This window comes from Crocuta crocuta, unplaced genomic scaffold, assembly GCF_008692635.1.
Source record: "Crocuta crocuta isolate KB4526 unplaced genomic scaffold, BGI_CrCroc_1.0 scaffold131, whole genome shotgun sequence".
Lineage (NCBI taxonomy): Eukaryota > Metazoa > Chordata > Mammalia > Carnivora > Hyaenidae > Crocuta > Crocuta crocuta.
The window spans coordinates 10,575,201-10,588,099 of record NW_027528977.1 but is presented as its reverse complement, the minus strand read 5'-3'; the positions used below and the strand labels follow the sequence as shown (position 1 = coordinate 10,588,099).

At 46.5% G+C, this 12,899-nt stretch overlaps 1 protein-coding gene across 1 annotated transcript in view; it reads right to left on the bottom strand.

Moving 5' to 3' along the window:
• KIAA1191 (KIAA1191 ortholog) overlaps positions 1 to 9,533 on the bottom strand; it is a 14,640-nt gene extending 5,107 nt beyond the window's left edge. The window contains exons 1-5 of the mRNA XM_077757279.1: positions 9,331 to 9,533; positions 7,979 to 8,091; positions 7,619 to 7,705; positions 4,613 to 4,791; positions 1,266 to 1,392 (exon numbers count right to left, since the gene is read on the bottom strand). Coding sequence (XP_077613405.1) covers positions 1,266 to 1,392; positions 4,613 to 4,791; positions 7,619 to 7,646 — 334 coding nt within the window. The 5' untranslated portion in view covers positions 7,647 to 7,705; positions 7,979 to 8,091; positions 9,331 to 9,533. The remainder of the gene's footprint in view (positions 1 to 1,265; positions 1,393 to 4,612; positions 4,792 to 7,618; positions 7,706 to 7,978; positions 8,092 to 9,330) is intronic.
• Between the last annotated feature and the right edge of the window lie 3,366 nt (positions 9,534 to 12,899).

Below are 12,899 nucleotides of genomic sequence, written 5' to 3'. Positions count from 1 at the left end.
GCAGGCGCGGGGTGGGGGTGGTGGTTGTTGTTTTCAAATTTCAGACTAGAGCAACAGCAAAGCTCATGGCCGTATTAGCTGAGAAAAACAGAATGGTAGGTCTGCTCTACCTGTGATTATATAACAATATGCTTAAAAGTGGAAGTGACTAAACCAAACGAGTGTCTGAGTGACAGCAGCATGCTGGGCTGTTGACAACATTCTATACTGTTGATACATGGGATCTTAAATAAAGTAGTTCTGTGCTAAGACAAAAACGAGGCTTTCCTGATGCCTGCAACAAAACGTTCTCAAGCTGGCAAAACACAAGTGGTACTTGCTGATTCGAACAGTGCCTTTATGTGTGAGTAACAAGAAGTCCACATCAGAGTTTAGACTCTGGGTTCTTGAATGAATTCTCCAAGAAGCACCCAAGACAAGCTGATGCCCTCCTGCAGCAGATAAACAAGAGCATCTGACTTCAAAGCCGGGCCAAGCGAGTAGCCCTGTGTGCTCTGTGCTCCACAGAGCCGCCAATGACCAACAGAGCTGTGGGTCTAATGAACGTTAATTCACTTCCAATAGCAACCAGAAGGCCCCTCAGAACCAAAAGTTTAGGTAACTTGTTACAAAGTTTTAAAAGGGAGAAAAAAACCAAAAGCTAGCTCTCTTGTTTCTGGTCTCATTAGAACCACAAACCACACATTCCTGAGACTAAAGCACCCGCAGCACCAAACTTGCCTCAGGGCCAGGAAGAGAAACAGAAGCCTTTCAATCAAAAAGAATAAGTGCAGCGCAGGTGGCAGATGCCTCAGTGTGTCACCATCTCCAGGACAGCCTGAGACAGTCACAGCAGCAGCAACTCCCAGCCACTGGGCACGGGAGCCACCTAAACCTCTCCTCAGCCCGCCGGCCAGATTCCTCACTGCACGGAGAGGGAAACAGTCTTGAGAGTTAAGTAACTTGCCCAGCGCCACGCTAGTGGAGATGGGAAAATAAGATTGTATCAGCAAATCAGCAGGACAGCACCCAAGTCAATGGGTGGATTAATATATATATATTATATTAATATTAATAATATGTTTAATATATAAATTAATATTTAGCCAACCTTCCTTCCGAATGGACCCGGGTGCCTCAGCAGCCAGGCTGACAAGTGACAGGCTCGGTCAGCATGTGCCAGGCTAAGTCACCGGAGTTTGCAGAGTCCCCCACAGCTCGCTTGTAGGAAGCCCAAACTTTTCCCACCCCTACTTCATTCTATTCTAAGGATGAAAAGTGCTTACTTGTGATCAGAGAATTCAAGATGACGTGGGTAGCTTTAGCCTTCACCACAGGGGCCTTGTCCACACTGTCAGTGGCCGATGGCATGGTCATGGCGGGGGAGGAGACTCTGGCCTCCCCTTCCTCCGCCTGTTCAAGAGAGGTTAAGGAGGAGCTTGAGCAGGACAGAGGAGTCACACACCCAAACTCACTCCTGTGGGGAAGAAGTTACCCAAATACCCTTCATCTGACAAGTAAGGAAATACCTAAAAGGGGGTTGGTTATCTCCACCCAATTACGTATGTATTTTCCACAGTGAAAACACACAAAGACATTATGTGAATAGTCTGAATTTATAAAAGTGAGAAAGCCAGGGCGCCTGGGGGGGCTCAGTCAGTTAAGCATCTCTTGACTTCGGCTTAGGTCACAATCTCACAACTTCTGAATTCAAGACCCGCATCAGGCTCTACACTAACCGCACAGAGCCTGCTTGGCGTTCTCTCTTTCCCTCTCTCTCTGCCTATCCCCTGCTTGAGCATGCTCATGCTCTTTCTCTCTCTCTCAATAATAAACTTAAAAAAAAATAAATAAAAGTGGGAAAGCCAGAATTTGAAGCTCTGAGGCCTCCTACCTTCCCAGCCTATCTGTCCAATATGCTATAGTATTGTGTCCCTAAGAATGCAGAGGAAATACTACGAACCTTGACCATGTCTCAGGCACTAGGCTGGCTTTTGCTTAATCACTGCATTTGCAGAGTTGTTCTCAAACTTTGCTGAGCATCAAAATCCCATGCAAGACTTGTTCAAGATTGCTGGGCCCACCCCAGGGCTGATTCAGTAGGTCTGGGGAAAGGGATGGGGGGCTCTCAAGAATTCATGTTTCTGGGGTGCCTGGCTGGCTCAGTCGTTTAAACGTCCGACTCTTGACTTCAGCTGAGGTCATGATCTCACAGTTTGGGAGTCTGAGCCCCAAATTGGGCTCTATGCGGACAGCTCCAAGCCCAGAGCCTGCTTCGGATTCTGTGTCTCCCTCTCGCTCACTCTCAGAAAGTAAATAAACATTTAAAAAAAGAAAAATTCATGTTTCTAACAAATTCCCAGGTGATGCTAATGCTGCTAGTGCCCAAGACCACAGTTTGATGCCCACTGGTCTAAAAGTTCAAATAATAGTCTTGTAAAACAAATCAAAAATGGGGGGGGGGGGGGGGGAAAAACTGAAGAGGGCACTTGTTGGGATGAGCACTGGGTGTTGTATGTAAGTGATGAATGACGGGAATCTACTCCCAAAGCCAAGAGTGCACTGTATACGCTGTAGGTTGGCCAGCTTGACAATAAAAGTAAGTAAGTAAGTAAATAACAAATTAAAAAGTAAGTAGCTCTTAATCTTTAACATGAGATAGCTGAGACATGCTGCCTTCTGTAATCTAGGCACCATGCTCAGGACTAGCAGGGAGAAGAGAACTGGGTTTCTGCTTTGTTCTCTGCTTCTCCAAAAGAACTGAGGAGAAAGATGGTCCAAAAGGAGGAGAGAAGAAAGTACTGAAATGCTGCATCCCTGTTACAAAACAGGATTTCTACCTTTTAGCTGTAACCCTATTCGACTGAAAGGGACCTCTACTTCCTTACTTGGGGCGTGGTTGACTGTTTGGACACAGATAGTTAGGACAAATGAGAGAATGCGTGTAATGAGTCAAGTCAAGCTTTCTTTTAAGAGAACAGTTGTTCCAAACTGTCAACTGTTCCATCTGGGGCAGGACATGCAACTGAGAGCCCACCCCTTGCCCCGTGGAGTAAGCAGCAGCCTTTCGGACAGTCTGGGTGTGGCCCTTCGAAGCACCATCAGAAGCCAGATGTGTTTCTTGCCCTCATCCCCCGAGTCGGCTACTCTGGCCTCACGGCCAGGCCGCCAGGCCCTTTCCCCCTGGCACTCCTGTGCTTTCTATACTCCATGTTTTCTCCTTGACAAATGACTGGGTCAGATTTCAGTAGGTCAATGAGCCAGCGAGTTCCTCCCAGTGCTGTAGGGGATGCTTTCGTGGAAAGCAGCTCCCTATTTCGAGAGCTTCCGGGGAGAGAGGGTGGGCAGGGGGCCTCACGGGAAAGGAACAATCAAATACAGTCTACCAAGTGAAAGTTAGGCCAGGAGTCCCAGTAACAGATACACACCCAATGTGTCAATCCTTTTAATCCTCTTTTATTCAATCCCCACAACACCTCCATGACATATTCTCATCAGACGGAAACACGGACTCGGGGTGAAGCTGTGTCCCCAAGGTCATTGCCAGTACATAGACCTTTACAGGACTCACACCCAGGTCTGCTAAAGCAGATGCTTACTGTGCAGTTCCTGCCACACCCGTAGCTGTCACATAGCTCAAAGTTCAGGGAAACTAGCGGCCGGCTAAATGGCCTCATCTGAACTTGGCAGGCCCTGTTTATTCGGGCAACAGTACCACTTTTCTTTCATTCCTGGTGCCTGGAAAGTCAGAAGTAAAGGGAGACGCAGCCCCTGCAGTCAGGAAGCAGGTCTATAACAAGCATGTGAGAACCTATGAAGCCAAACTACACAAAAGGGCTGGAGAGCAGATCAAGGTGCAACGAGACATGTGTGCACATACATGTGCATATGTGTGTTTGTCAGTTGGACCTTAGGAAGGAGGCACCTTTACGGAGTATAACAGTGGGAAGAAGCCCTGAGGCAGGAGGAACGTCACGAGTAAAAGAACAGCATATGTTCAGAAAAGAGCCACTTTTCCCCCCATCAGTCAATGAAAACTACTTTTTGGAAACCTACTTCATGCCAGGTCCTCTGCTAAATACTGCAGATGGGAGTACAAAACTGGACATGGGCCCTGCCCTCAAGAAGCTAATGGAAGGTGATAAAATCATGTCGGGATTATGACAGGGGTCCGTGGTCCAGCAGAGAGCTCAAAGGGAAAGGTACTTTTATCAGGAAGATGGGGGAAAACCCTCCCAGAAGACATGTCTGAGCAAAGACATATCGGGCAGCTGGAGCAGGAGGAGGGGTGGGAGAACAGGACAGGGACTGTCAACATCCCAGCAGTGTGACGCAGAGACTCAGAGGCAGAAGATACCCATTAAGTGCAAGAAATCTTAAATAATTTGCATGGTTGGATCACGGGGCAGGGGGTAAGGACACAGAAGAGTCTCCGGTAAGAGAAGACATGGCCATTCTAGTTTGACTTCCTAAGAAAAAGAAGGCCCACCAACTCCAGCTGAGGCGCTGAAAACATACAGGGATTGGTGGCTACCCAGGTCAAAGGGTGCCAGGAGCCACTGAAGGCTTATGGAGCAGATGACAGAAAACGAAAAGGGTGGGCTTGCCAGAAGCAGTCAGTGGAGTCAGATACCTTGGCGAGGTGCTGATACTTGCGCTCTGGAATCACTGGCTTCCAGGGGATGCTGCCCATGTCCGATGGAGGAGGAGTCATGGGTGTAGGGTCCTCGAGGGCATCATCATAGCTGAATGCCCGGCGGTACATCCCGATGGGCAGGGACATCTTGCCTAGAGGCCCACTAGGCTCTAGAGCTAAGAACAGAGACACCTGTCAGGATGGGTTCAGCAGCTGGACATACTAGTATCTTTCAATTAATCTTCAGGCAGGAAAGCTCTGAAACACTCTTCTTCTGGGACAGACCAATGGCCTGTTCTGGAATAGCAACTCCATTCAAGGAAAGGCATAGTACTGAGTCCTTCCTTTATGCCTGACACTTTGAATTCTCCACTTGACTCACTCAGAAGCTCTAATCCATTTTTATGGAGCAGAAAAACAAAGTTCAATTTAAATTTACCCAAGCAAGGTCATACACCTTTCAAAGTACAGTTTGGAATCAAAACCCAAACCTGATTTCAAAGCCACATTCTTTATGCCACAGAAGCCACCCAACGGCAAAGCCAAGGCTCTCAACTCAAGTAGGACTGAAGATATGGGGTTCTTGTTCCCATTTTTAGATAAGGAAACTAAGGTCTACAGGTAAAGTGATTTGTCAAAGCTCATACACAAAGTAGCCAGCTGGGGCACAACCGCAAATCTGCCTTCTCTACCGATTCTACCAAAGAAAACAAGAGTGCTATCATAAGAAATATTTAGGGGTGTCTGGGTGACTCAGTTGGTTAAGTGTCCAACTTCAGCTCAGGTCATGATCCCAAGGTTCATGAGTTCAAGCCCCACATCAGGTTCACTGATGTTAGTGCAGAGCCCACTTTGGATCCTCTGTCCCCCTCGCTCTCTGGCTCCCCCCCAAAAAAATAAATAAATAAAACATTAAAATATACATTAAAGGGGTGCCTGGGTGGCTCAGTCGGCTGAGTGTCCGACTTCGGCTCAGGTCATGATCTCGCGGTTCGTGGGTTCGAGCCCTGCGTCGGGCTCTGTGCTGAGAGCTCAGGGCCTGAAGCCTGTCTTCTTCTGTGTCTCCCTCTTTCTCTGACCCTCCCCTGTTCACGCTCTCTCTCTCTCAAAAATAAAAACTAAAAATTTTTAAATAAAATATATATTTAAAAAGAAAGGAATAGTTAACACCATTTCCTGTTCGGTGTCCTCTCTAGTTTTGAGGAGCCTGTAGGATTTAAACAGCAGAGCCCATTTCCATCACAGAAATGGTTGACAACCACGCTCATAAAGCGCTGCCGGCTGTTCCAGTCCACTGACCTGACTGGCGGATGTCCCACTGTGACGCAGGCACCCTACTTCAAGGGCACTCTCAGTGCTGCCAGACCAGGGAGCAAAGTTCATTTTGTTTGCTAATCCTTCCCCTGCAGAACTGATGTCCAGATCTACCTTCACATCCAGCATGACATTTTCCTGCTTAAAATTACACCCTAACTTTCTAAGACATCAGCTTCAACGGCAGGAAGTCCCAAACCAGCAAAGATACTTCACTGAAACAGCAAAGGGAACAGGCAGCCACCATTATTATTAATATTAATAATAAACACTACCAGATCCACAGAAATAAAGAATTAGTGGCTGCCGGGGACTGGGATTAAACAGATGAGGAGTGATTGCTAATGGGTACGTGGTTTTCTTTTAGGAGTAATGAAATGTTCTGGAATCAAATGGTGGGGATGTTGCACAAGCATGTGAATATACACTCAACTGTTTTAAATATACTAAATAGACTGTTCTCATATACTAAGTTGTTCACTTTAAATGGCAAGTTTATGGTATGTGAATTACCTCAATTAAAACAAACACATAAGCAAATAATGATTTCCTTGCCAAGCAGTTACACCCCTCATCTTACCTAATCCTCATTAAGCTGATATTCTTCCCATTTTCCAGCTCAGGAAACTAAGGCATAGAACTTAAGTGACACCCAGCTAGCAAGGTGGGGACTGCATCATAGGTCTAAGCCAGTGCTCATACTCTACGAGCAACACTCCATCCTCCCCACGCTCAGAGCTTTAACCTAATGAGTGAAACACTATGGCCCAGATGGTTACAAGGAGTTTATGGTAATCACAACAATGATGAAAGACAAACTTGAACGCAAACTGATGTTAGAGATCAGAGACGGATCCACATCAGGAGATGTGGGAGAGACTCCTAACAATCCACCTAATTTAGGAGCAATTTCAAAGTATCTTAAAGACCCCACCTAGCAGCCATCCTAATAGGCCTTCTAAAAATAAAGTCAGCTAAAATTTACTAGGAAATATATTCCTACCGATAAGAGACCAAAAACTTGTCTGAGCAGTACCTATATATTCATCACTAACTTTTAATTCATGTTTTCACATATATTTAATCTTCACAGCAACCTTGAAAGGCAGGCACGATCTCTTCTTTACTGAGAATCAAAATTTGAGTAATTCAGACTTGATTAAAAACCACTGGCCCTTCCCACTAAAACAGTCCTAGGAGATTTCAATGACTTTAGTAACCCAAAACGTATTGCCCTACACAGGCCCAGGACTCATTAAATGCTGCTGTGAAGGTTTCCACAACCGCCCAAGTTTAATCTGCCTTTAAATCAGGCTGGTATTTTTTTGCCCAGACCTCCATTCTGCCCACCCCCTTCCCCTCCAAAAAGGGGGATAAGTACAGTCATTTTGGTACATACTATTAGAACGACACAATTTATTCTGAATTCTTATTTGATATCTGTAGGAAAGCGACAAATCTGGTATAACCTTACGTGAAATGACTGTACTCTTACGAGTTAGGGTTTGGGTTTGTACCCTGGCTGGGTGGTTAGTAAGATAATATTTAAATGATGCCAATCTATTAAGTTTAAATATTTGCCTGGTGGCAGAAAGTAAACATTAATATATAGTAGAGGAAAAAAGTGGTCTCTATCTAGCTTGAAAGAGTAAGGGCAAAGCAAGACTTGATCAAAAAAATTAGGTTTACCAGGCACTTCTGGTTGTCTCGAAGCCATTGAAAGACTGGGATCCAGGTGCTTTTTCTATATAGAATTCGGAGCTGAGTCCCTGCCACCTAATAAAAATAATAAACGGCATTTTCTTATAGTGAACACCAAAGAATAGCTCCAATCCTGCTCTTCTGACAGGCACACAGTTATATAGCCTGTTAATAAGGCTGAAGCACATTTACAAGAGCCAATGGGAGACAGACATACAAACATGCCAAGGGAGATTTAAAAAAAAAAAAAAAAAAAGGGTAAAGTCAAAGCTCTCACCACACTCATGGCTGATCATAACACCTGTGATAGGACAAAGACACGAACACGTGGTGAAAAGGTCACCTTACCAGAGTGAAATGATGTGACGATTATGCTGACAGACAGGTATTAATGAGGAACATTGTCCAGCTGCTGTGAATTAGCAAAGCTGCTTGGGAAGAGTCCATCCATTTCAGAGGTTCTAAGAATGACAAACAATCAGCATTGGTAGAGCCCCTCAGGGTCTGCAAACACCTTCCTATACATTCATGTATTCCCCACAACCTTGCCAGAGTGATTATGCACATTTCATTCTTAAGCAAGTTAGGACTCAGGGTCCATATAACTTAACCCACAGCAAGGAGCTATTTACCATAATGGGTAAACTCATTCTTTGTTGCAACACTAACATTCATAAGAGTTTTATACCCTGCAAAACGGGCATTTTCTATCCTCTAAAATTTTAAAAGAAGGAAACTAAAACTCAGGAGATGTGTGTATGTGATTTGTCCACAGTCACAGATAAGTGGCCCATCTGCCAGGCTGATAGTTTCACCCCCAATTTACAAGGGAATTAAAACAAAGCCCTGGGGACACCTGGGTGGCTCAGTGGGTTAAGCATGACTTCAGCTCAGTTCAAGATCTCACAGCTCCTGAGTTCCAGGCCCACCTGGGGTTCTATGCTGACAGCTCAGAGCCTGGAGCCTGCGTCAGATTCTGTGTCTCCCTCTCTCTGCCCCTCCCCTGCTTGCGCTCTCGCTCGCTCACTCTCTCAAATAAACAAACATTTTAAAAAATAAAATAAGCACTTAAAAATTATTTTTTTAAAAGCCCTCAAAAAGCCAAGTTATTTGCTTTTCAACTTTCTATCCTGATGAAGCTCAGAGGACAAACTAGTTAGTTTTTCATTAAAGAGCATCGCAGAAACCAAAGTTCGGCCATCCTCCGGGTCCAGGAAGCATTCCGACCCACGACACATCGCTTTCCACTTCCCCTTTCCTTTCCCCATTTGCACTCCGCAGAGCTCACGCTGCTCCAGCACAGGATACAGAACAANATGAGGCTAAGAAAAAGGAGATTAAGGCCCGCGGCCTGGCACAAGCCGAAGGTTCCCCAAGGGCGGGGCAAGGCAGAAGCATGGCGTGAGGGGCTAGGAATGGGGTTCCCAGGCAAGGCCAGTCTGAGGAAGCAGAGGCCAGCCCTGGGGCGGGGAATCAGGGGGATCATCACAGAGACGCCCCGCTAGACGAACCCCCACCCCAGAAGGCGAGGCAAGAGAGGCAAGGGGCTGTCGGGCCGAGCTCTGACCCTGGGTGGGGGACAAGGGAGAGGCACGGAGAGGCCCCGTGCCACAGCCTCGGCGGAAAAGCCAGAGGCACGCCCCTCCGGGTGTCCGTAGGACGCAGTCCCAAGGAGGGCCAGGCCTGGGCTGTCTAGTTACCTGTTCTTCCGCCGCCGCGCGGTTGCCTGCGGCCAGGGCTACGGCACTAAAGAGGCTCTGGAGACCCCTGTCTCACGAGACGCTGTGGTGCATTCGGGACCCAAGCCATGGTGCGAGCAGAGCTGTGCCTGTGGAGACACCAAGAGCCCCAGGCACCAACTAGGGAGCGCGGGCCGCCAGCCGGCTGCCAGCCTTCCCTTAAAGCCTTCCGAGGTCTCGTCACATCACGCGAAACTTGGCCCGAGAGGCCCTTGGGGCATGCTGGGAGTTGTAGTCCACGATCGTGAAGGCCCCCGCGACTTCAGCTACACCGCGAGTTGGGGGTGGAGCGGGGAGGGGCCACAGTTGCAGGTGTGAAACTAGCCAGTTCCCAGAGGAAAAGCTACGCTTTACCACCATTATGTGCTTTACCACCATTATGTCTATGACCAGCTGAGAAAGATAGAGCTGGCATTGCAAAGTGAAACCCTCAAACCCGTTTCAGGGAGGTGATTTTGAGGCCCAGAGAGATGAGAAGTCACTTGACTAAGTGAGCACGGACCCTCTTCCGGGAACAGCTGGGTTAGGCAGGGTTCATACTAACAGCATAACCGAGGAGAACTATCCACACCTGCTCTCCTCTCCCTAGGACGGTCCTAATATCGTGTCCCTTTTACACTAAGGAAAGTGATACTTGGAGAGATGCCAACTCAAATGTCACATCCTGAAGGAAGACTTCTTTTTTTCCCTAATATGTTTACAAATTTGACAGAACAGCAAAGTTGAGGAAGTAAAAGAAAATGAAAACAAAATCTGCCCCCGTTTCCACCCCACGTCCAAAGCTTGCCATCAAGGCTCATTTCAGGATGAGATGAGGGCTCTGAGGATTGGGGGTGGGTCTCACATCTAGATTCCTGCATTTGACCTTTGCTGAGCCTACTAGCAGGCCTGAGAGGCTTTGCTCCTGCGACCTTAAACTTGAGTGCCATTACCAAACCTCCGTGTTTGAACGCTCCATAAATTCAGGTCTTTTCTCAATTCTATAATTAGTTTATGAATAGCACGATTACCTTGCGGTGTGATTTGTGTGTTGAAAGTGTTAATTTGAAGCTTTTAAAATTCGCTATAATCTTTTTCGGTCTGCAGAAGCAAAACTGACACCTTGCCCTCCTCCACTAAGAAGATAGGCTGCACAGCACGTTTCAGTCAAAAGGAGAGAAACAGGACTTTGCACCCTACTATAAATGATAAGGGTCAGCTCGTTCTTCTCACCAAATAAATTAAAACTAAAGTCTTTCCTCATGTTCTAACACAACTTTAACCCTGACCTTTAACGGGACAAATTTCTGAACCAATGTTGATCATCATGTAAGAAAACTGCTGTTTCCCACAAAAAAAGACTGTAAACTTCCGACCTTCACTATCTTAGGGTGTTTTCCCCTTTTAAAGGGTGTTGTATTTTTTTATTGAGGAGCTAATTAGTTTAAAGCCTGGTATCTCTCAGCAGCCTTATTTGCAAGTAAACTACTTTTCAAAAGGGTCTGGTTGCATAGCTAAGGCGGATTCAGTCAGTCCCAAGGTGAAGTCAGTCCCTTCACCAGGCCCAGGAAGGGTATCTTTTAAGCTGTTTGAGCTCAGGCCTTTTGTAGTTCCTGGCGTGGATTTCTCACAGCAATAGAAGTTCCCCTTCATCCCCTCCTTTGTACTTTTTTTCTGACTCTGGTTTTGGTTCATAGCCAAGCCTGCTTCCAGTTCTATGCACAGCCAGTTTATTTCCCCAAGAGCGGCAGCCTCATTGGGAAATTTGCCTTTGAGGTCTGACTGTATGGTTCTTGTCTGGGGCCAGATAAGAGTCAGGGTCCCCGTATGTGACTGACCAGAGAATCTGGTTGCCTTTTTGTGTATGTTTACAACACACACTTACTATGAAATTAATTTTCTAAATGCTTTTGTCTCTGGGGGCACCTGGGTGGCTCAGTTGGTTAAGCATCTGACTTGTGATTGCAGCTCAGATCATGATCTCATGAGATCAAGCCCTGGGATATTCTCTCTCTCTCTCCCCCCCTCTCTCTCTCTGCCCCCTCCCCTACGTGTGTAAGAGCACATGCACAAATACACACACACACACCTTCTCTCTCAAATGTTCAAAATAAATAAATGTTTTTGTCTCCGAATTTCCTTTTTGCACCTTCTTGGGCATTTCATACTTTAACAAATTTGGAGCCTCAAAAATTAGAATTGACCAGGACCTCTCTTGGATCCACCCTGGATGCCCCAAAGCATCCTACATTCCCACTTCATGGGGAAGGAGGCAGGGAGCAGGACCTAATTCTGCCTACCTGCCTTCCTCCTTAGATTTGCCAACATTTTCAACCACCCATCAGCAGACAGGAGCTTGTTTACTGAGATGGGAGCAAGTGGAGCATTTGCATTTCTGGAGTTTCTAGACTGGGAGCTCTATCTGGAAGCCTGCCCCATATATCACCATAGAGGAGGCATTTCTATTGCCCACTCAGCAGCAGAGAAAACAAACACTCTCAAGGGGACCTTGCCAAAGATACCTCAGCCAGCCAGGAAACGGCAGAGTTGAAATTCAAGCCCAGGGCTGAATGCCCGCTGATAGTTTGGCTGCAGGCTGTCCTTGGCCTCAGCTCCTCCACTTTTAATATCCCTGGAGCAAGAGAGTTAAAGGCACATTCCTACAGAGAGAAAAAACTAGAAGTAGCATCTCCCTCTAGTGGTGAGGGGGAAGATTTCACCGAAGAGTTTAATTAAAGGATGTTGGGGGGCGCCTGGGTGGCTCAGTCGGTTAAGCATCTGACTTCGGCTCACTTCATGATCTCGTGGTTCAAGGGTTCGAGCCCCACGTCGGGATCTGTGATGGAAGCCAGCTCAGAGCCTGGAGCCTGTTTCAAATTCTGTATCTCCCTCTCTCTCTGACCCTCCCCTGCTCATCCTGTCTCTCCCTCTCTCAGAAATAAATAAAACATTTAAAAAAAAAAAAAAAGGATGTTGGATCAACTGTCAGACTCCCCTTAGAGACCAACTTGTCCAGTCTGGTATCACAGGTACTGCAACTAAGGTACAGAAAACAGAAGGAACCAGGCCAATGTCACACAGTTAGTCTGGGGCAGTTAATTAGATAGAAAATGTGTCCTTGTGTCTTACTTAATGTCAGATATGATGCTCAGTGCGTGGGATACACTGGGGAGGAGGACACAGTCCCTGACTGCTATGGCTGAACTGTGTCCTCCCAAAAGTCATATGTTGAAGTCCCAAATCCCAGTGACTCATAACAGAACAGTATTTGGAGATAAAGTCTTTAAAGGATAATTTAGTTCAAATAAGGCTGGTGTCCTTGTAAGTAGAAGAAGAAACCCCAGGATTGCACACACGTAGAGGAAAAGCCATGTGAGGATACAGTGATAAGGCAATTAACTGCAGGCCAAGGAGAGAGGACTCAAAAGACACCAAACCTGCTGCCATCTTGATCTTAGACTTCCAGCCTCCAGAACTGTGAGAAAATAAATTTCTGTCATTTAAACCATCCAGTGTATGGTCCTTTTCATGGCAACCCTAGCAAACTAACA